Source organism: Clarias gariepinus, chromosome 14 (assembly GCF_024256425.1).
Source record: "Clarias gariepinus isolate MV-2021 ecotype Netherlands chromosome 14, CGAR_prim_01v2, whole genome shotgun sequence".
NCBI lineage: Eukaryota > Metazoa > Chordata > Actinopteri > Siluriformes > Clariidae > Clarias > Clarias gariepinus.
The window spans coordinates 6,331,383-6,353,076 of record NC_071113.1 but is presented as its reverse complement, the minus strand read 5'-3'; the positions used below and the strand labels follow the sequence as shown (position 1 = coordinate 6,353,076).

Below are 21,694 nucleotides of genomic sequence, written 5' to 3'. Positions count from 1 at the left end.
TTTATGCACTGCTATTGGTAACCAACAAAAACTAAAAAGTGAAAATATCTTTTTTGTAATAAATGTTTTTTTTTTTCTCATTCTGGTTGAACTGTGTCTGTTTGAGAGTGAGACTCATAGCAACCATGACTGGAATTAAACGCAGTATTCAAAAGTACAGACAGAATATCGCTGAGTCATCGCTGGTTACAAGGCATTAGTGTGAAGTTTGACCTCTGAAGGTAACTCTTCGCACACACACACACAAGCCTTTCCGTGCTTTTTAGTTCTACATACCTGTGGCTGAGCCGGTGCTGATCTTCTTCACCGGCTGTAAGCGCACGTTGACTGTCTGATGAGCGAGAAGTGGAGAGGACGGCAGGGAGCGGGACACCCCCTCCATGATCCTCATGTGCTGCAGACCCTCAGCCATGGAAAGAGGAGGCACGTCGTAGTCTCCCTCGAAGGCACACTCGCTGTCTATACTGCTGCCTACAAGACAGGATGTGGGCGTACTGTAAGCTGTCTTACACAAGTACACTATTGCCACCTTTAATAGGGGCTTGATGTGGCCACTTTATTAGGAACCCCTTGGTGTCAGACTATCTGAACAGATGCTGCTGATTGAAAAACTGCATGAACAAAGACAGTTCCTATTATAGTGGCCGTAATTCATTTCCGTGCTTAGCTAGGTAACGTCTACATTTTGGTCAAATTACTGTAGAAGACAGTATTGCAATCATCCTTCTTAGCAACTTAATGAGACCGCACTAAGGAACCATATAAGGCCAATACGAATGATTTATGATATCTGATTTATAACAGCATTACTCAAGAAAAGGTTAAGGAATTATTATGATACATCATTCCACACTTATATATATGTGATATTTATGATAATTCTCATATATATATGCACATGTCTAATGAAGACTGGTTTAATGGTGTTGTAGTCAACATGTATTCACAGGGATGTCATCTAATGAGTATAAATGGGTCCTGCAAGGTATATCTTGGAATCTAAATGGAACCTAGTGCATCATATAATTCATCTAAATATGTTTTGTAATTAATTACAAAGCATCTCATTGCCTGGCCTAAAAAAAAAAAAAAAAAAAAAAAAGTCACATTTGGCGCAAAACATGTTATAGGTTAGAATCTTGCACACATTTTCCCTCCTGGAATATACCCACGCCGACAGAGAGGAAAACCCCCCCTGATTTCCACTGACTCAGTACATGCAGGTCGTCAGCTGATTTCATTTTTTGCTACATAACATTGCTGAGCCTAGGCCTGAGCAACTGAAGCAACCTTCCTGTAGATCATGACAGGTGCATCGCTTCATGCGCTTCCCTTCTTACCCTGACGAGGCCATCGCTCTGGAATACGGTCCATCTGGACTCATCAGACCATGCGACCTTTGTGCATCGCTCCAAAGTCCAATCTTTGTGCTCACCAGCAAACTGAAACACTTTTTTTGTTCTGAGTCTCTCTAACAAGTGGTTTTCTTACGAACAGACAGCTGTTTATTCCCAATCCTCTGAGTTCTCGTCACTTTTAGTGTCTATAGAAATGCTCTAACTTTTAATATTAAACCTTTTCTGACCAGAATTCCTCCATAAAGTTAAAGGCTTAGCACTAAAATGCCAAGTGTTAATCAGTCCTTAAACCAATTTTGTTCAATTCACATCTCCTCTGTTGTTTTCTTTGCCTCATCCAGGCTGTTTAAATACACAGATTTTAATCGAATCGGCAAAATACAGGCGTCTTTTAAAAGCTGAGAATAGAAATGTGATTTTACCGGCTAGTACTTTCCCTTCCTTCACCCTGTATTTACACACATACACACACACATCCTATCAGGAGTACCTAGAACTAAGTAAAGAGATGGAATCAATATGGACTGCCAGTCAAAACAGTTTTTAACATCTATAGTAGATTTCCTAATGTTTTATGGTAGAAAATGTAATTCCTTGTAGAGCTTCTTGTACGTCTGCTAGCTCTCAGATCCCAATTAGGACCTGATAATAACACTGCTTTCACATTTCCAATGTTTATTTCATTTGAATTAAAACCTGGCGCATTTTTCAATCAGGTTCACACACTGCATACGGACTGATAAGCATCCTAAATTCGAGCATTATTATAGGAAGGTGTACTTGAGAAGGTACATCTGTTAAGCCTCATAAAAAGTGCAAGTGAAAAGTAAATAAGTGGTCTAGATAAAGTGCCTAATTAGAGCAATAAACGCGATGGCCTTTTCCAATTACATTAGATGGGAATTTGATGGGGGATGTAAATTCCAGTCATTTCCTACACTTTGAAAAACTCATGTAACGTTTAATAATAAACATTTCTTTTTTTTTTTTTTTTTAAAGGTCATTTATGCCAACACTTTAAAATGGCAGTGTACATTTAACCAATGCATCCTTTATACTTTGTAGAGCGGGGCTGATAAATTGATGTTTGTATTTAATTAGTCTGAAAAAAAAAAAATATATATATATATATATAAAAAAAAAGCTCAGAATTCATATCTATCCCGATCCTATATAACAGAAAAAACATGGATATGAGAATTATTTGGCTGGAATGAATTTGAACTACAGTGTCTTATAAAACATGAAACTGGCAACTTAATCATCAAGCTGCAAGTCATATATCAAATGCTTCTAGGCAAAATCATTCACATAAACCTGAGCAGTTCATTTCTTTCCAAAATACAACACTGTATATACAAAAAGGCAAAGCAATAATCTTTTTTTAGTTTGCATGAAAGCTATGTTTCGGCTAGACTGTATATAAACTTCATCATGCCAGTGCAGGTGTCCTACCTTGGCCGGCGAAGCTGTGATGGGGATCTAGGCTGGCACTGCGTAGATCGCTGATCTCCTCACTCCCTCCATCTGCAGAAGACGACAAGGAGAAAGAGGTGAAGGAGCGAGGATGAGGAGGAAGCACATGGAGAAGACGGACCAGGTGTGGGTCAATGAAGCAGGTCCCAGCTTGAAGACGCCCCATGAACGTGCTGACGCACAGGCCCTCCACACTCCTCCGGTTCTGCACAGACCTCTCCCTCAGAGGGATAAACTGACAGACGGAGGACAGGCGCTGTTCCTTAATCCCCCCCCCCCCCATTACTGTGAGTTCGCACACTAAGTTCAGATCAATGGACTTGAAGCCAGAGATGACAGGTGAGAGAGAAGGTACATTTCCTGCAGTTCAGCGGACTCGCCGGACTGGAGAACGTTCAGGACGGCGGCTTTACAGTAGCTTGTTACAAATTAACAGTTCTCTGATCGATCAGCATTGTGCTAACAGTAACCCAATCAATCCGTGTGGGCCCTGGGGGAACATATCAGCCCTAATCTGGCTTCGATGGAGAGAACGTTGATGGGGATTTATCTCCTTCGGATAGAGACAGATAACATCATGTGGCTTCTTTACAGTTCTGAATTAAGAGCGATGCAAGTGTTCAGTAGTTCTCATAAGAATGTAAGGATCATAAGAGAACAAGAGTTTGGATTTAGTGATTGATCTATAGTTTGTGGCTGGGAAAGATGTACAGTATGCCTGGTATGGATTTGTTCCTGGTCACTAATGGTCAGTCCAAAGACTCAGAGGCCTCACAGACTAGCGTTGTTACTGGAGGTGGGGAGAAAAATCGATTCTGTTGTGCATCGTGATTCTTTTGTGTCGCAATTCATGTATTGATTTTTTTTAAGGTTTTTTAATTATATATTAGTTTGCATTTGAGTGCGTAGGACTATTCACACATTCATCCTTTTTCTCTGTTTTGAATTGTAATGAAATTTTGGGGAAAACTAACTAATTAACTAAATAAATAAATATATCAAATGGTCTCTGATAATCTGATTCCCGTCCCTAGCTGTTACCTAATTATGAATACCTTATCAGATCATTTAAGTGTTATATACATTAAATTACTGAATTCCTTATGGCGCCACAATGGCTAAGTGGTTGCATCATCAGGTTCCTGGTTCTATTCCCGCCTCGGGTCTGCGTGTACAGTATGGAGGTTTGCATGTTATCTCGGTGGTTGGTGGGTTTTCTCCATTTGCTTTGGTTTCTTCCCACAGTCCAAAGAAATGCAGATTGGGCTAAATTGTATTCCCAAATTGCCCGTAGTGTGTGTGTGTGTGTGTGTGCGCTGCGATGGATTGGCACGCTGTACAGGGTGTACCACACCTCGTGCCCAAAGTCTCCTGGGATAGGCTCCAGGCCCCCTGCGTGAGTGACTAATTAAAATTCTTATCTTTACATAACCCAGCTTGTTGGGAAATTAGGGTCGGAGTGCACGGTTGTATCATGGATATACTGTAGCACCCTTGCAGCAAAGAAGGTTAAAGGGCACGAGTAAGGGCTCAAGAGTGACATGCTAAAGCTAGAACCCTAAACCTTCATAAGAAAAGGCCACAGCTTTACCACCACTGCCCCATGTTTTCTATACAGATGCAAAATATATTTATTTATACTTCAGAAATGAGACCTATTATCCAAAATTAACTTATTTCTTTACCATTTTTAGACACTCAGATGAGCCTTCAGTTTGTGTACTTTATCAGTTTTTCTATTGGCCAGGGTTTAAACAATCCAATTCTATGTTTCCCCCTAATGTGACCTCATATAAAGAGTCACCAACATCCTGAGCTCCGCCCACCTATGCTTAACTATACTGGTTTCAGGAGAGGGCGTGGCTCAGCAGTAACTCATTTGCATAGACACTGAAACAGGTTGAAAGTCGTTCCAGAACTAGTAAAATATGGGACCTTTAAATTTTATGCACTTTAAAAATATGCAACGTTCTTTGATTCATCTGTAGAAGTGGCTGCTTTATGTCAGAGTTGGTATCGTATAATACAGTCTAGTTTAAACCACACCCACCTGTCTGAATACAGGCACAGATACAGTGCTGATATCTGTTACACTAAACAGACACTGATGGTGGTGTTACATTACACCCCTAATATACACACACACTGAACTTGAGACCTGTTAGAAAGATCAATCTCATTGGCGTTGTTCATCACCTGCCCAGTAGGGGTCACTGTTGCTGTTGTTCACCTCCTAGCACAAACCAGGTGTTTGTTTAGCACTAACAAATAACGACTGCCTTTTCCAGCTGTTATACGGTGCAAGTGTACAAGGTACGTCAAACCGGGACCTGGAATGAGACTTTCCATGAATAAAGGCGTAAACATTGGCGATTGACATTTAAAGAAGACTTCAAGACACAGTACGACGATAATACGACTCTTATAGTACGTGCAAACATTTTAAATAAGGCCATATATTTTTACAGTACATGCTGCACCTGATTCTTAGAAATTGACAGTCAAATTGCATTTGTCTCATCATTCACAAACACCAGAAACTCGCTTGGCTGGAGGTTATTTCCACATCCCCCGTACACGTTCACGTACTGACCTCACGACAAGCCATTTCCATACTGTATGTTTGGACCATTAAAGGAGTTCCTGGGAGGCCAGTGTTTCGGTTGTGAAGCAGGCGGGTCTGAGAAACCTTTGGTATCCAGGCACTAGTGAAACACTGGGATAAGTGCATAAGTATAAGTGTAAGTGTGTTCTGTGCAAAAATCCAAAATCCTGGTTTGACTTGTCCGGACCCGTATATACTAGCCATATAGCATGCCTGGACTTTTATTGGAAACTGACGGCTAGTTAAGAAGCATCAAGTGCAAGATTTACCGGAGCCAAGATTAATTTCCTATTACTGTAACTGCCAAGCAGGGAGAAATGAAAACCCTTCGAAAGAGATCGAGATAAAAGTTCACATTAGAAAGCACTCAACTGTTATTTGAAGAGAAGTATAGTTTAGTTTGTTTGTTTGTTTGTTTGTTTGTTTGTATCTGGAGGATTTTGGAACCCTCCATTTTTTCTTCACTTCCTGTTGATTTCTATATTTACTATCCGAGGCTGATCAGGGTAATTATACAGAGGAAAGGGTCGCATGAGCGGTGGAAGAGGCGACGAATCAACGATCAATTATTTTATAATAAGTGGAACGATCCACTCACCATTTCATCAAGGTAACCGATGCTTGTTGTTGAAAAACGTAATAAGCTGAGTGGGTAAAATGATGCATAGATCAGGTCTTCACATCCCCGCTCGCTCCCCAGCGAGGCGCGATCTAATCCGAAATGCTGAGCGGCTGAAGGTCAAGGGCCTCGTTCGAGGACTCGAAAGAGCCTCCGTGGCAAGACTGGGATTTTTGAACCCTTAATGTCAATTGCCAGAAACAAAAGAGAAACCACTCAGCCCTCCTGTCACCTCCGGTCGTCTTTTAGGACCGAAACCTATCACGCTGCTACTGCGATTATAATAAATAAGCGTATAAGAAAAAGATGTCCAAAGGCATAAACATGGCAAAGACTGCAAAGTACACTTACAAAACCTGAACCTCACAGTACATTACTCATATTCAATCTATTCTGCGTGGGTATTTCTGTATCTGGTGTGCGTTTATGAAAATGTATAAATTCAGTAGAAGTGAATTTCAAGCGCTTTTAAAAAATTTCAAGAGATCCACTCGAATGAATCATCTCCGATAAAACTGTAATAACATACATCTGTGCGAGGAAGACCACACCAAACTCTGCTCACTTTCTGTATTTCTTAATATTGGTGATGTCTTATTCGTATAAATATTTTAAGGCGTTCTTTGAAATGTCGTAAAAAAAAGTTGTTGAAAAGATAATATCGATACTGTGGAAGTGAGAGGGGAAGGAAAAAGAAAAACATAGAGACAGGGGTGAGATGGAAAATGTCACTCGTCAGAATTAAATGCATTTGTTCTCTGCAGCATTAGCCAGAGTGACAGGAGCATGAAAATACCGTCAGACCTTATGCAACGTTATGGTGAGAACGAGACGGCTGGAAAAGAAAAAAAAAAAAACAAGTGGAATGAAATGAAGCAAGGACAGGCGGCTTTTCCGCGCAGACACTGTGAAAATCGAATGTTAAGGGGGGGAAATGCCGTTACAAAATCTCAGCTATGAACAATATACTGTATTACCAGCCGTAATATTAAACCATTTGCATTAAAACCACCAAGGTTGTGGGGGGAGGGATGACTCCGCAAGATCTCTGGTGGTGGGGGGGGGGGTGCTGTGGTGTCCGGCATTAGGACGAAGATCTGCAGATCAGACTTACTTGTCCCAAGAGTGTTTGATCAGATTGAGATCTGGAGGCTGGGTTGAGGCTGTGGTGCACTGGGTGTCCTGGTGCCTTTCTATCATCTCCAGTATTGACTTTTTCAGCGATTTGTGCCGCACTGGCTTTCTAGTTTCATGGAACGAGCCCGACTTGCTGACCTTCTGGCCCTGTGGGTGTAGATGAGGCTCGCCCCTGATCCTTCACCAAGTCGCTAGTGTATACAGTAGTTGGTCAATGTTGTTTCAGTTCACCTGAAGGTGGTATTAATGTTCTGGATGAATTTTGTATTTAAAAAAATGGACCAACTTATTCATTATAATGGAGTAACTTTATTCACCCTGAACGGCTTGCATGTCAATATTTCTAATCTTTAATGCTGAGTTTAAACTTTTTTGGTTTAAACTTCTTTCATTGACATCATTGACATGTGAGTCGATTTTCTTACCCACAATGCATTCCATTGATAGTGGTTTCCAGTGGGATTTACTTCCTCGATGCATCTCTGGCTAAAAAGAGCGATGCATTAGTGCTTGAATCCTTTCAATACTCAATACTGTGTTATGCTGTTTGATTTACTGCACACCTGAGGTTACGTCCTGATAGACCCCTCAAAACCTAGCGGACATCATAAGATATACCAGATAGAAGTAACATGATTCATCCATTATCTATACGGCTTATCCTTTGTAGCGTCATGATGGGCCTGGATCCTATGCCAGGGAACTTAGGGCCCTATGCCAGGGAAACTCAAGCCCCAGTAAAACATTTGAATGGTGCCAACATTGTAAAGAAGGTGAGGTGGCACTGCGGTCGTTCCCGTGAACGCCTGATACTTGACAGATAACCTGTCGCCTGATATTTGTCGCCAACTTGTGGAAGAGACGCATCTGTCTGTCATTGGCTAGATGTGACGCACGCAGTCTGACTACGGCCCAGACGTACTGAGAAACTTTTTACCTTGATGGTATCCTTGATGGAATAAGTGCATTAGTGTAGCAGAGAATTATAGAGAAATAAAGTAACAGAAAAAAAGATATTCCCCTCAATGATGCTGTTGGAAAGCGTTGAGTAAAATGAATGAATATGAATGTATTAATATATTACATTAATATGGTTTTATTAATATAGAAATATTACTGTAATAACAAATCTCTCATAAGTATTAAGTCAGATTAAGCATTAGTAAATGCAAAGGTCACGGCATATAATTTACATTTTGTCGCTGTTATAATAAATTCAGTGACACCTTGCGATCCGTGGATGGGGCGGAGTCATCTTGCAAGAGCCTACTGGACTTCGTAGACTGGAAGATGACTGGTTGTATTCATGCCGTTTGCATCCATGATGCTGTGAAAAAAAACCTTAAACGTAGATGTAAACATGTTTACTGCAAAATATGGATTTTTTAAATGTAAAAGTCCCAAAATGTCTGTTTTTCCAAACTTTTCCTGAGTTTGTTCGTAAAGATTGTACGTTGATACGGTTAAGCCGGACAGGCGATATTGATTCCGGTTGGACGGGCGATATAATAATAATAATAATAATGTAGGTCCAACTAAACCTCAACTACTGCATAATGCATAATGAGCAAATCCTAAGAGAGATTGTGTGTGAGGGCTTTCCGGGCGTTCGCTAGTGTCCTGTTCACTTAAGAAATCCGCAATAACGCGAAGAATCACTGTACATACTGTATTAGCTAACCTAATTAAATATTTATTATTATTATTATTATTATTATTAATAATAATAATAATACTTTATTAGTCACTCACTTCCTTGGAGCAATAACCCATGACTGGGACACAGCGCCCAGGAAATGAATCCACAAATAATATATAAAGTGTATACGTACTGTACGGTATGTACATTAATAACCTACACATATGAAATGTTAAAATCAGGCAAAAGCCAGCCAATTCCACAGCAACGCCACAGACAGTAAACAAACTCCGCTGCCATGGTAACACATTCCATAACATCATCAAAGACCATAACTGTAAATTGAATTTTAAAAAACTGATATATTTAAAAAAAAAAATTCGTATGACTACATCCAAGACAAGCGCCGAGCCACACCCACACATACACCTACACACAAACACACACACACACACACACTATCTATACACACCCTTGGCTCACCTCTGATCACAACGGTGTGTTTCCATAGTGCTCAAAAATCCTGAGGTGAGCAGCGTCTGCACAAATTCCACACAAAGAGACACAGAGCAATAGAGAGGACGAGAATATAGAAGGAGGGGGAGACAGATGAGACAGGAATGCTAATGAAGAGAAAGAGAGAGAGAGAGAGAGAGAGAGATGAGAGGAAAAGGAGGAAAGGAAGAAAGGACAGAGAGAGAGAGAGAGAGACCGATAGAGGGCTTTCAGGACTCTGAGCTGCATGGAAAGCAAGCACCAGGTGTCTGTGTGTGTGTGTCAGAGAGAGAGAGAGAGAGAGAGAGGGTGGGAGAGAATGTGTACATACAAATGAGTGCACACACACACACACACACACATAAGCAGTGGCTCGCAAGCGTCCTTTTTATTCAGGGTTATAACTCTCAATCCTTTTTCCCCTCTCTTTTATAGATGTAGCCGGATGTCCTACATTAAATCACTGGACACTATGTCTCTTTATCACCGTCTCCTTGATTCAATGTCAAACACACTTGACCAAAGAGACAGCTCAGACACCCAGACACACACTTACGCATGTACTGTCTCATGCTATAGTACGTAGTCGAGTCATTTCATTTTCTGCTACGTAGTGACCAGAAGGGACACACACTCTCTCACACACACACACACACACCTATGAGCAAGGTGTGGTCAATGCAGCTCGAATGACTGAGCATTTCCGACTGAACACGCGCTCCACTTCTTCCACGTCTGCTCTACCAGCAACAGCATTTTTCAACTCTGACGGCGACTTTTCAGGCTAAAGCCACTCGGTTCTTCGTCGCACCACAAATCATGCCGTGTGATTCCATTATACTCCGGGCTGTTGTGTGTTTTCTTTTTCTTACCACAGATGCAGGTGGTAACCTGCATAAAGCAATAGCAAAGCAAAAAAAAAAAAAGCAGACTTTGCATGAATTTATTATTAAGAAGTATGCTACGTAATACTACGTACTCAAGTAGAAGTAAACAGGAGTCACCCAAATATCACTCAGATACGAGTAAAAAAGTATTTGTAACTGTTTCATCGTAATGTCTGATTTTTATTTATTTATTAGTTTTTTTTTTTATTATGTAAGCAGTCAGACAAAATAATGAAATAATGTACAAATTCTGCCATTTCCAAATAATAAAATAAATGAAATAAATGGAATTAAATAAATAAATTAAACTAAATATCTTTACAAAATGGCAAGATAAGGAATAAGAAAAAAAAATGTTTCCTAGTTTTTTTCAAAAAGCCTTTGAAACAAATACCTACTGTAGGTAACATATGTATGTTTGAACAACTATTTCCAGTCTAAGATATACTGTATATTCAGTTGCCCTCCAAATGGCTGAACAGATAGAAAATAACATTAGAACATGTGTACACGAGGTCTCACTTTACTATAAACTGTGTCCAGCAGAACAAACGTACAGTAAGAAACTTTGATTTATTAGCCTTTAGCTTATTTGCTAATTATATATTTTAACATTAATTAAAACCTAATAGCTAAACTAAAGTTTCCTTCATTGTCTACCAAGGCTGAAGGTTTGACTACATGTGGTTATTGTTATTGCGTTGATTGGTTAAACAAAGTCATGTGATTATTGTTGCCACGTCTGATTGGTGGAACACAGTCATGTGATAGATCCACCAGCTGCATTTCTCTAGCAAAAATAAATAATATCTAATTTGTAGAATAAATGGTTAGAAAAGTAACGAGTCGAGTGGAGCTGAATGTAGCGGAGTAGAAGTAGCGTTTCTTCTTCGCAAAAGAAAAAGTAAAAGTAAAAAGTATGGTGAAGTAAAACTACTTATAAAAGTACATTTTTTTTTCAAAAAGTTACTCAAGTAAATGTAATGGAGTAAATGTAACTCGTTACTACCCACCTCTGAATGCAAGGCTATATAAATGCTGATGTCTTACAGTCAGTCCCCAACATACGAACGAGTTCCTTTCCAAGAGCTTGTTCCTAAGTCCAATTTGTTTGTAAGTCAATCAAACTTTGTCTAGGTACTGGAATACCAACATTGGCTATGCGCAGTATATTACAGTACAGTGTTCTTTAGAATCGTACCGATTGTTGAATGATTCAACCAAAAAAAAAAAAAACAATTAAAAAGTCTGCCATATTTTCACCTTGCTCGCTTGTAAGCAGTGCCAGCACCATCGCTGCTGCTTTTATGCTTGCCTCCAGACTTCCTGGGTACTGCCCTTGCACACTGCAGACACATGATTTGACGAATAAACACTTGCTCTCTACTCCCTGAACTGCTTGTGTGAGCTTACAGATGCCCGAGATTGGCTCTAGAGCCATGATTGATGTGAGAGCGTAAAATCTACAGTATCCCCTCTGAGAGAGCTCAGCCAATCAGCTCTCTCTAGGCCCCCGGCAAAGGGAGGCCACAGCATCACCCGGGATTCAAACTAGCGATCACCAGATGATACCACTCGTTACCACTGCACCACTCGAGAGCCACATCTTCATATCTTCGAAAGCTCCTAACTCGAATGTATGTATGTAGCGGGCTTACTGTATATGCATAATACAGGTTGTCCCACATGTGTACCAAATGTCACCAATCCTCTAAAGCTTGTCCACCACTCAGTTTGCCTAGAGTCTGATAATATACACACTGGGCGTCAGATTTCAGCTTCCCCATATCTCTGAAGAACAGGCATACAGTACGGCTAGCATGAAGGCTACAATCTTCCATGGCACTCTCAAATCACCACTGAGCCCACTGAGCCTCGAGTCAGCCCTAAATGGAGAATGTCACGCTCAGAAGAATAATGCTGATTTTGACAAATGGTGGATTATTGCCATATTTGAAAAATGGGCTCCTACAGTATGTGCCCCAAGGAAGGGACAAGATGTCTGAGGCATGTCCACTACTGATACACACAAGACAACTTCAGTCTCAGTGGGAATTTTGGATAGATCAGGTGGTACTGTATATGGCAGACTATTAATCTCATCAATCAGATTCAGGCAGGTTGTGATGTGTGTGAGAGAGAATCACAGATTTGAAATAGGAAGAGAATTTTAAAGTAGAATATTAAATTTATTCCTCAACATTTTGATTTCACTTATGGTGCAGGTTAAACTTCAGGCAGATATCTAAGTACTGCAAAATTTTAGTTAAATTCTGTCCAGTGGATGATTTGAGACGTCACGTCTCAAATCATCCACTGGACAGCGTATACGAAAGCTCTGGACAGCGTATGCGCAGTACGCTGTCGAAACGTGTGGTTTATAATTTGAACCATAACTGCTCATAACTTCACTTCTACTCGACATTTGCAGGTGCAGGTTTACCTGCAGGTAAATACCTAAGGACTATCAAAATGTCTTTAAATTCCGTCCAGCCAGTTGGCCAGACATACAGACAGAGAGACAGACAGAAAATTTTACTGAGACTGGTTTCGGCTTCTCCAATGTACAGACAAAATGTTTCTTTTATTTACTGTATAGATAAAAAATGCTTATCATACTGTATTTATTTAGTTTATAAACATTTTGTATTACATGTCAAACCCTTGGAAAATAAATATGCCCAAAAGGAAACATGACATGCCAATGTTTTTAATGGTCTCAATGGCTTTCACATGACTAGGGTTCATTACGGTTGCACCATAATTTTATAAAGATTATGTAGAGGGTGCAATATTAAATACCTTCGGAATGAACTTGTCTCGCATACAGTGCTGACTCCTGAGTGACTCTGCACAAAGTCATAACACAGTCATTTGTCACACAGTAGATTGTCCTTCCAGGATTTTCCTGCTGAGAGGTGATCATCAGATCAGGTGTTCATCCACCACAGGTAGGCGGTACAACACCTGGATCCTACTGTGACATGCCACTCACGGAATGCTTCCTCCTCACTGGCTGCCTTACTTAAAGGCACGGCACCTCTGTAAGTCACCGCTCGGCTTCTTATGGTTAAAATTTCCCTGGAGGAGATGGTTGGGCTTTAGATTAGATGGTAGATTAGGTGTACTGACCTAATACTTACCCACGCATTTACTGTACAATACAATCTGTCACACACATCCATCACTCATTAAGGTGCAGCTTTATAATAAAGACTGAATGCACACATCGTTCCAGGTCTGTTCTGCCTATTAAGGCTTGATCTCTAAGGAACCATTACCTAATTATCTACTGCATTTATTGACTAGAGAGAGAGAGAGAGAGAGAGAGAGAGAGAGAGAGAGAAAAAGAGAGATGGTGACATTAGGCAATAGTGAGGTTAAAAACATGTTCAGCTCTCTCTATGGTTCTGTCCTAGGTGTAAAATGCTGCCTATAAATTTTTGGGTTCTAAAGCAGGAAAATGTCCGAATCAATATTTCCAATTTACAGTGTTGCCCCCTGATATAACTTTAGCTGCCTGGTTTTGGTTTCCACTTCATTAGGAACACCTTTTTTTACCCCTTGGGCTTTGTGCCCTTTATCCTATGGGTCGCCACATCAATTCATGCGTTGGCCATGATGCCATTCCTGTCACAACCCTCACATTTTCAAACCAGGCTTGGGACCGGCGCTGCCTGCAGTGGTTGGGTTGAATAGGGTTAAGAGTCTTGCCCAATGACAACCTGGCAGTGGCAGGGCTCAAATTTTGGACCCTCCGATCAGTAACCCAGAGCCTTAACTGGCTAAGCCACCACCATCATGTGACACCATAGTTCCACTGTCAAGCACAAGGTGGAGGGGTGATGATCTGGGGTTGTTTTTGCTGCCCCGGGACCTGGGCACTGAATAACCAGAGTATTCTAGAGGCAAATGTCAGGCCATCTGTACAGGGACGGTTCTAGAGGTGGCAGGGCCCCCTCCCTCCCCCGAAATATGATTGCCCCCATCATTTGACAAATGTACTGTCAACCTGACAATGGCAAACATCATTGGATCAAAGTGCCGTCAATTACTTATCCACTGAGTCACTGCCGTCAATTACTTACCCAGTGAGTGCCTGGTCAGTCACCCACTGGGTTAGAGCGCTGTCACATAGAGCGTCGTCAATCAGCCACTTCGTCTGACTGATCAAGACTGCTGCATAGAGATGATTTAGCAACAGTGCTCACCACCACATACTGTAAATAGTTGACAGATAAATGTTACATGATTAGATGTTTTCATAAATAAATGGACAGAAATCTTTTCCCAAAAAAAATCTTTTCCCAAAAAGATGCCCCCCATGCCGCCCCCCTTCCAAAGTTCTAGAATTGCCCCTGCATCTGGACGATATGTAAAACTTGGTTGAAATTGGGTCATGCAGCAGAACAATGATCTGAAGCACACCAGTAAATCTACATTAGAATGGCTGAGGATGAAAAGAATCAAGGTTTTGGAATGGCCTAGTCAAAGTCCAGACCTCAACCCAATTAAAATGCTGTGGCGGGGCCTTAAGAGAGCTGTGTATAAGCGAACGCCTAAAAACCTCAATGAACTAAAGCAATGTTGTAAAGAAAATCAGTAACTCAGAGCCTCAACTGGATGGGTCTCCACCATCACGTGGCTGCAGAAGAATACATACGCATGCAGACACCGGTCCAGAACTTCCCAAACATTCAAATGGGAAAAAAGTGTTTTTGCAGTGACTTGGTTGTTGCCGGTTGTGCTGGTTTAAGTATTTCAGAACCTCCCGATTATCTCACACAGTAGTCTCTATATGACATACCGTAGGATTGTGTGAAAAACAAAACTATATCTACTGAGAAGAATTCTGTCTCGTTTTGTGCATACACTGCAGACCCAGATTGCTGTACTCGGCTGACAGGAGCGAAGTACTCTTCTGCTGTTTAAGCCTCAAAGATAAATAGTAGATTCTGAATTTTTTTTTTTCTGCTCAACACTTGCGTTAATGTAGACTTCCCGTCAGCTCAGACCAGTCTTCCCATTCTTCACTGTCCTCTCTCATCAACAAGCCGAGCCTGCCCATAGAACTCGTACCCGCATGATTGATTGCTGTACGCGTTAAGCTGCAAGCGCATGATTTCCTGATTAAACAATTGGATTAATATGCACACACACACACACACACACAGGTGTTCTTTATAAGATGTACTAGTTAACAGATCATCGATAACAACTATTTCAGATATCCTTCATCAGTTGAATCACACACAGTTCCATCAATATGCCCAGAATACTGAATTTGACTTTCAAAGCAATCTGGCTCCCACCATATGCCTTTCTATTTCAGCCAACACATCGCTCCTGGTTGAGACAGATACACCTAGGCTGTCCAACTCTGCTCCTGGAGAGCTGGTTTCTCTAGCATCTGCTTGCAGTTGCCTAAAAGTAATGATTCATCCCATGACTGAAAGAAAAACAGCCTGGAAAAAAAAAAAAAAAACACTAGTCAGAGATGGAGCCAACCTTGGAGCCTTAAGGATTTTCCACAAAAAGGACGAATATCTAAAAAAAATATAAAGAACTCGCCTAAAAAGTCGTAGAAACAATCACGGAAGAAGGCTTTTATTGAGTTTCCTCTCTGTACTGAAACCCAGGTGTTGGAATAAATGAACTGTTCTCTGGCTGTCTGAACAGCGGTGTTTAAACAATGACGGAAAATTCATCTCCTCATTAGGCACTTAAGTAAGTCCTAAATCTAGACTTTAAAAGTATTTTCCTTAGTCATTTTGCATAAGAGTACAGCACCTTATAGAGTACGTAAATTCCATAAATGTAATCACGTGTCAAATCCAAGGGTTTCAGGCCAAACACACATTTGTGTCCCATTTTATTTGGTTTGTTGTATTGGTCTACATGCACTGTCTTAGTACAGTACAGTCATGTTCAAAGGTTAGCTTTAAATTCTTTTGTGAAAAAAACATAATAAAAATCATCTGATCGTGGTGAGTCTTAGCTTTAAACCCTCAGACGAACAACAACATGTAATGTTTTTTTTCACCGTGCCACTATTTATTTAACACAAATGAAGCCAAAAAGAAAAAAGAAAAAACAATGTGGGAAATACTAATGTTTGAATCTTTTGCTTCCATAGGATTAAAGAGGGTAAATTGCACCCAGGTGCTGCTAATCATCAGCCCTTAATTAATCGATCATGAGTGCAGACCTCTTTAAAAGCAGAGGTTTGGACAGTTTGATGGTCTGCAGCATTCAGGTGTGTGTTATCAGGATGCCAAGTGGGAAAGACATAAGCAATGTTCCTAGACAAGCAATTGTTGCTGAACATCAATCTGGAAAGGGTTATAAAACCATTTCCAAACAATTTGGCGTTTAGTGTTCTACAGAGAGGAATATTATACATATCCGCTAAGTGGAAAGCATTCGAGACAGTTGCCAATCTTCCCAGGACTGGACGCCCCAGCAAATCCCCCCCCAAGATCAGACCGTCTACATCTCAAACCCTACAGACACCATGTCCATGACAGCACAATTAGAAGAAAACTGAACAAATACTGTATGATTTGTTTGGAAGGGTTGCCAGGAGAAAGTCTCTTCTGTTTAGATGGAAGCATGAATGAAGTTCTGGAACAATGTTCTATGGACAGATGAGACCAAAGGGAAGATGTCTGGCTTTAATGCCCAGCGCCATGTTTGACGAAATCCAACCAGCATTTTAGCAGAAACACCTCATACACACTATCAATCTTGGCGATGGAGGGGTGATGATTTGGGCTTGTTTTTGCAGCCACATGACCTGGCCACCTTGCCATTATTAACCCTCAATGAACTGTGGCAATGTCGTAAAGAAGAATGTGAGAGACGAAATCTATTACTCAAAGTTATTGGTGCTAAAGTTATTAGATCTAATTGAATTGTTGGGTACTTAGAATTGCCACATGATTATTTTTCATTAATTTGTTTTGTTTTAGGCTTCATTTCTTAAATAAATAAATAAATAATGAAAAAAGATGTATGTTGTTAATCGTCTGGGGTTGTTTTTAATCTAATATTAATACCCGCTATTACGTTTTTGTACAAAAATTATATAATGAAAAGAGAGGGTACTAACTTTTAAACATGACTGTACACTTTAGCAGGAACGATCGTGTGAGTTTTACTTAAATACAATACAGTCAAGTCGCTGTTTAGAGTTCGTGGCTTTGGATGTTCACAAATTTTTTCCTTACAACCTGACTAATAATTGTTCACAGAAACCCCCGTACTGTCCTTCGCAATTTTTAAATGACTTTTTTGTGGCAATATATAATTTTTCATGCATTTCAATGCTAAACTATTCAAAACAATATAATTTACTAAGTTTGTAACATAAATGTTAATGTAAATTCTGCAAAAAAAAAAAATTGCACTGCGGTAGACATGGCAGTACAGTACTGTACTGTATACAGGTTTACATTCTTTTTTTCTGTTTTTTTTTAAGGGTAATCAATTAGGCTGAGTTTGAAATTAAGTTAAAGTTTTTTGGGGGCAGATTTAGCGTTTAAACTGTAAAAATATGCATTTATAGCCATTTTTTGACCACATCCAAAAATCAGTTTCCACATTCACAATTTTTCAACTACTGTGGAACTACAGCAACGTTATGCGGCAATAAAACAAAGTCAGCTGACGACCTGAATGTACTGAATGACCGGGTTATCACACATCGGTGGAGTTTTTCTTTTTCTTTTCAAATTGTGAAAGCGGTTCTTAGAACATAATGAATCATTTTCACAAACGCACAAAAGCTGACATGTTTTAAGTAATAAATTCAAAATGAAATACTGTACATGTTGTTTTACTTGCATTACTTTCTGACTTTCCAGCCACCTTTAACTGGAGTGTTAACCGATAGAACAGATAGGTGTTAAAAATCTAATCCTTAAATAAAAAATCTAAGCCTTAAATAATTGCCCTTCCAAGGCTCATAAAAGTGCTGATGTGGCCTGGGCGGAATAACGGTCTGACACCTGCGGTCTATAAAGTAAAGTGTATTTACAGTAGAGAAAGGCCCTAAAATAGTAAAAGTCCTAAATATCTCTTTCTCTCCACAAATGAGGTTAAACACTCTGGGGAGTGAAAAAGAAATAAAAAATCTGTCCAATCTTTATCAATCTCACAGTCTGTAAAGTCTGGCACGCTTTCACCCAAGCGGGCATATTTGACAGAGATTTAATGCGTGGAGTGCTGAGTTGTTTTATCTCTCAGAGCTAAAATATACACCTGACAAAGGACAATCTCCAGCTAGATCTGGGAGATGAGACGATATCTGTGATCTTGGGGACTTGGGTGATAAGTAGACTCGGCTCCGGATGAAATGGGGGCCCAGCTGGAGAGCAAAGCTTTAAGAATGCGTGTGTTATATGTGTGTGTGTGTGTGTGTGTGTGTGTGTGTGTGTGTGGACGTGTGTCTGATGGTTGTAGAAGGGAACTCTTTGATATGGGCTAATTGCACAGGGAGCTTTGGGCCACAGTGGTGAAAAAAAAAGGGTCCATAAACACAAAAGCACAGCTTTATTTTCCTCAGTCTCGGCTTTCTATCACCTGTCTTTCTTCCACTTATGAGAATATTGAGTGAGGAGGTACAGCAGCTTCTTATTTTCACCCCAGTGCATGGAAAATTCTAAATATTGCAGGTGTCAGACTCCAGAGTTTAATATTTGGTCGGGTTTTAATGCATCTGAAAGCTGAGTGTCTGAGCAAGAAAATTGCAGGAGGGGGAAAAAAAAAGGTAAACATAAGTACTGTAGCCGCTTATGACATGATGCTTTTCATATATGTGTAGAAATTGCAATTTTATCATTACATGCCTGGATGGATTGGCTGGCCCGAAATAAATCCATGCATCATGATGGATAAAACTCACTCAGTCACCGTCTATACCGCTTTACCCTGTAAACAGCGTCGCTGGGGCGTGGAGCCTATCCCAGAAGACTTAGGGCATGAGGTGTGGTGGCAGTCCATCGCAGGGCACACACATACACACACTACAGGCAATCTGGGAACTCTAATTAGCCTGAGTGTGTCTATGGACTGTGAGAGGAAACCAACCAAGCATGGGGAGAACACGCAAACACCATGCACACAGACCCAAGGTGGGAATCGAACCCGGACCCTGGACGTGCAAGGCAACAGTGCTAACTACTAAGCCACAGTAGACAAATCTAAATTCATATAAATCCCTTTTATTCTGGAAAGCTTACTATTAATATCAGTCGTCAGAACTGTAACAGTTTGTAAAGCTTGATTATAAATATATGTCAAATAAATTGAAAAACATGTAACACATGTAAGCCTTACAATGTATTCAACTAATCCAAAATGATCACTCATAATTAAATATTATTTTCATTAAAGCATTGCGTTAGTGCATTACTTCATGCCAATTACCTTCATTAAAATTTCCACTTTTGGCAAAAAGCTGTTTTTGAAGAAAAAAAAATCAAATGACTCAAATGTTTCTTAAAGCACTCAGAGCATCAACACACTTGAAAGCAATTGCCAATAACAAACTCTTTCTTGTTTCCTTTACTGTTTCTTTTTATCTGTATCTCTCATTTAATTTAATGTTTGCTCTTTTTTTTGCCAAGTGGTTTGGTATAGAAGAGACTTTTGGTTTCTCCAGATTTTCCTCTATATTTTAGTTGTGTAAATTTTCCGCCCATTTTATTAGGGCACTGCCCCACCAGCGACACATGAACATATCCGAGACATGGAGTGGCATAAGAGGCTAAAACAATATTGGAGATTTACATACACTATGAAATACTCTATATGGACAAAAGTATTTGGCCAAACCTGTTAATTATTGAATCCAGATGTTTAAATGCCCTTCACTGGGCAATCTTAATGCTTCAGCATACCAAGACATCTTGGACAATGCTATGCTTCCATCTTTGTAGGAACGATTAACAAGATGAAGGCCCTTTTTTATTCCAACATGACTCACAGTGCACAAAGCAAGAATTCCTGTTTAAACACATGGTTTGATGAGTTCTGTGTGGAAGAACTTGACTGGCCCGAACACAGAGCCCTGACCTCAACCCCATCGAGCACCTTTGGGATGAACTGGAATGGGAGCCAGGCCTTCTCGGCCCACATCAGTGTCTGACCTCATAAATTCCTACAGAAACACTTCAAAATCTTGTGGACAGCCTTCCAAGAAGAGTGGAAGCTATTATAGCTGCAAAAGGGGGACCAACTCCATATTGAAGTATATGTATATTCGAATGCAAAATCTGTTGTTTTTAAGAGAAGTTATAAGTCACTTTCATTTGTGGAAGAACTTGACTGGCCTAAACACAGAACCCTGTGACCTCAAGCCCATCAAGCATCTCTGAGATGAACTGGAACGGAGATTGCAAGTCAATGGGCACGATTTCCCACAAAACACCCTAAAATATTGTGGACAGCCTTCCAAGAAGAGTGCAAGCTGTTAAAGCTGCAAAAAAAGGAAAGACTTCATATTGAAGTGTATGTATTTGGATGTACTGTATTTTATGACATTGCAGATTTGGACAAATACTTTTGTCCTTATAGTGTAGCACATATTTCATTAGGAAATTCGGAAATAACACCGCCAATGACGAGTCATTTGTTATTTTTATACATGAAGGTCAGCTGTTCTGTAACAGTTCTTGCAAGAACAGTATCGTTAAGTGCATTTGTAGCACCATGATGAAACTAGTCTCATAAAGACCATCCGAGGAAAGCAAGTCTAAAACTTCCAAGAAGTTCATTTAAAGTTACCAGCCTCGGAAATAACCAATTAACCTCAAAATCACCTTGGATTAAAGCCGTCATGAAGGATAACCAGTAGCAGACTCATCTCAATATCAACTGTTCAAAGGCGATTAGTGTATATTTTGTATTATTGTAGAAAGGAAGAAAAATCAGGACCATGGAATTAGAAGGTGTGACTGGTAGTGCACATGTGCAGAAGTCACTTAAAACATCCATGCAGTAATCCAAGCCACTAGTCAATCTATGGATTCAGAAAAGAAAAATTCCTCATCTGTATTCCTACATATCCCGTACCTGCCACCACAATTATTCCTGCCTCCTGTGCTCGCCTGCTAGATAAGTGGCCCGCTTGATAAACGCCATAAATGTATATGTACAATGTTGTTCTTACTCTTAAGCAGTCTGATGACACAAATGGACATAAATATCTAACAAAAGCGAACTCTTAGTGTGGGTGAGGAACAACAACCGTCGTGTCTCTAAAGTGTCTCAACGTGCCATGAATCCCGTCTGCCTCTTACTCTGGAGCTGTTTGCTGCCTGTCTGCTTGTCTGTCTTCTCTTTCTATGTCACATCCTACATTCGTTTTGTTCTCACTATTAAACCCGATCTATCATTAGAACAACCTGAAACAACTGTATCCAAATGGCGTGGGTGAAATGTATGATGAGGAGAATGCCAGATTCATCATGAACC

The 21,694-nt window shown here is 40.2% G+C and overlaps 1 protein-coding gene across 6 annotated transcripts in view; it reads right to left on the bottom strand.

The window, feature by feature from the left end:
- tanc2b (tetratricopeptide repeat, ankyrin repeat and coiled-coil containing 2b) overlaps positions 1 to 21,694 on the bottom strand; it is a 197,441-nt gene that overhangs the window by 96,638 nt on the left and 79,109 nt on the right. For all 6 annotated transcript variants that reach the window (XM_053511912.1, XM_053511913.1, XM_053511915.1 and 3 more), the window contains exons 4-5: positions 2,814 to 2,885; positions 277 to 471 (exon numbers count right to left, since the gene is read on the bottom strand). In XM_053511912.1, coding sequence (XP_053367887.1) covers positions 277 to 471; positions 2,814 to 2,885 — 267 coding nt within the window. The remainder of the gene's footprint in view (positions 1 to 276; positions 472 to 2,813; positions 2,886 to 21,694) is intronic.